Genomic DNA, 263 nt, shown 5'->3' with positions numbered 1-263 from the left:
GAGGGAGGGAGGGAGGGAAGGGAGATGTGTTTTGTACTTTCAGTGTCCACATGAAGAAATGTTCCCATTTGTATGAGATGAGGAATTGCTGTGACATGTGACGTGTTCTCACCCAATGATGATCTTCTTTCCTCAGCTCGGCCGGGAATGTTGGACTTCACAGGAAAAGCCAAGTGGGACGCCTGGGAGTCCAAGAAAGGTGGGTGGAGGGATGGATGGAGGGTGTAGATGGGGGAGGGATGGATGGAGGGTGCAGATGGGGG

General features: G+C 52.9%; 1 protein-coding gene across 1 annotated transcript in view; it reads left to right on the top strand.

Moving 5' to 3' along the window:
- Positions 1–263, top strand: part of LOC108803778 (acyl-CoA-binding protein-like) — a 4,785-nt gene that overhangs the window by 2,075 nt on the left and 2,447 nt on the right. Inside the window, exon 3 of the mRNA XM_018575584.1 lies at positions 137–199. Within this exon, the coding sequence (XP_018431086.1) occupies positions 137–199 (63 nt within the window). The remainder of the gene's footprint in view (positions 1–136; positions 200–263) is intronic.

Source organism: Nanorana parkeri, unplaced genomic scaffold, assembly GCF_000935625.1.
Source record: "Nanorana parkeri isolate BGI_ZX_2015 unplaced genomic scaffold, ASM93562v1 scaffold4202, whole genome shotgun sequence".
Taxonomy (NCBI): Eukaryota; Metazoa; Chordata; class Amphibia; order Anura; family Dicroglossidae; genus Nanorana; species Nanorana parkeri.
This window is presented reverse-complemented; position numbering and strand designations above follow the sequence as displayed.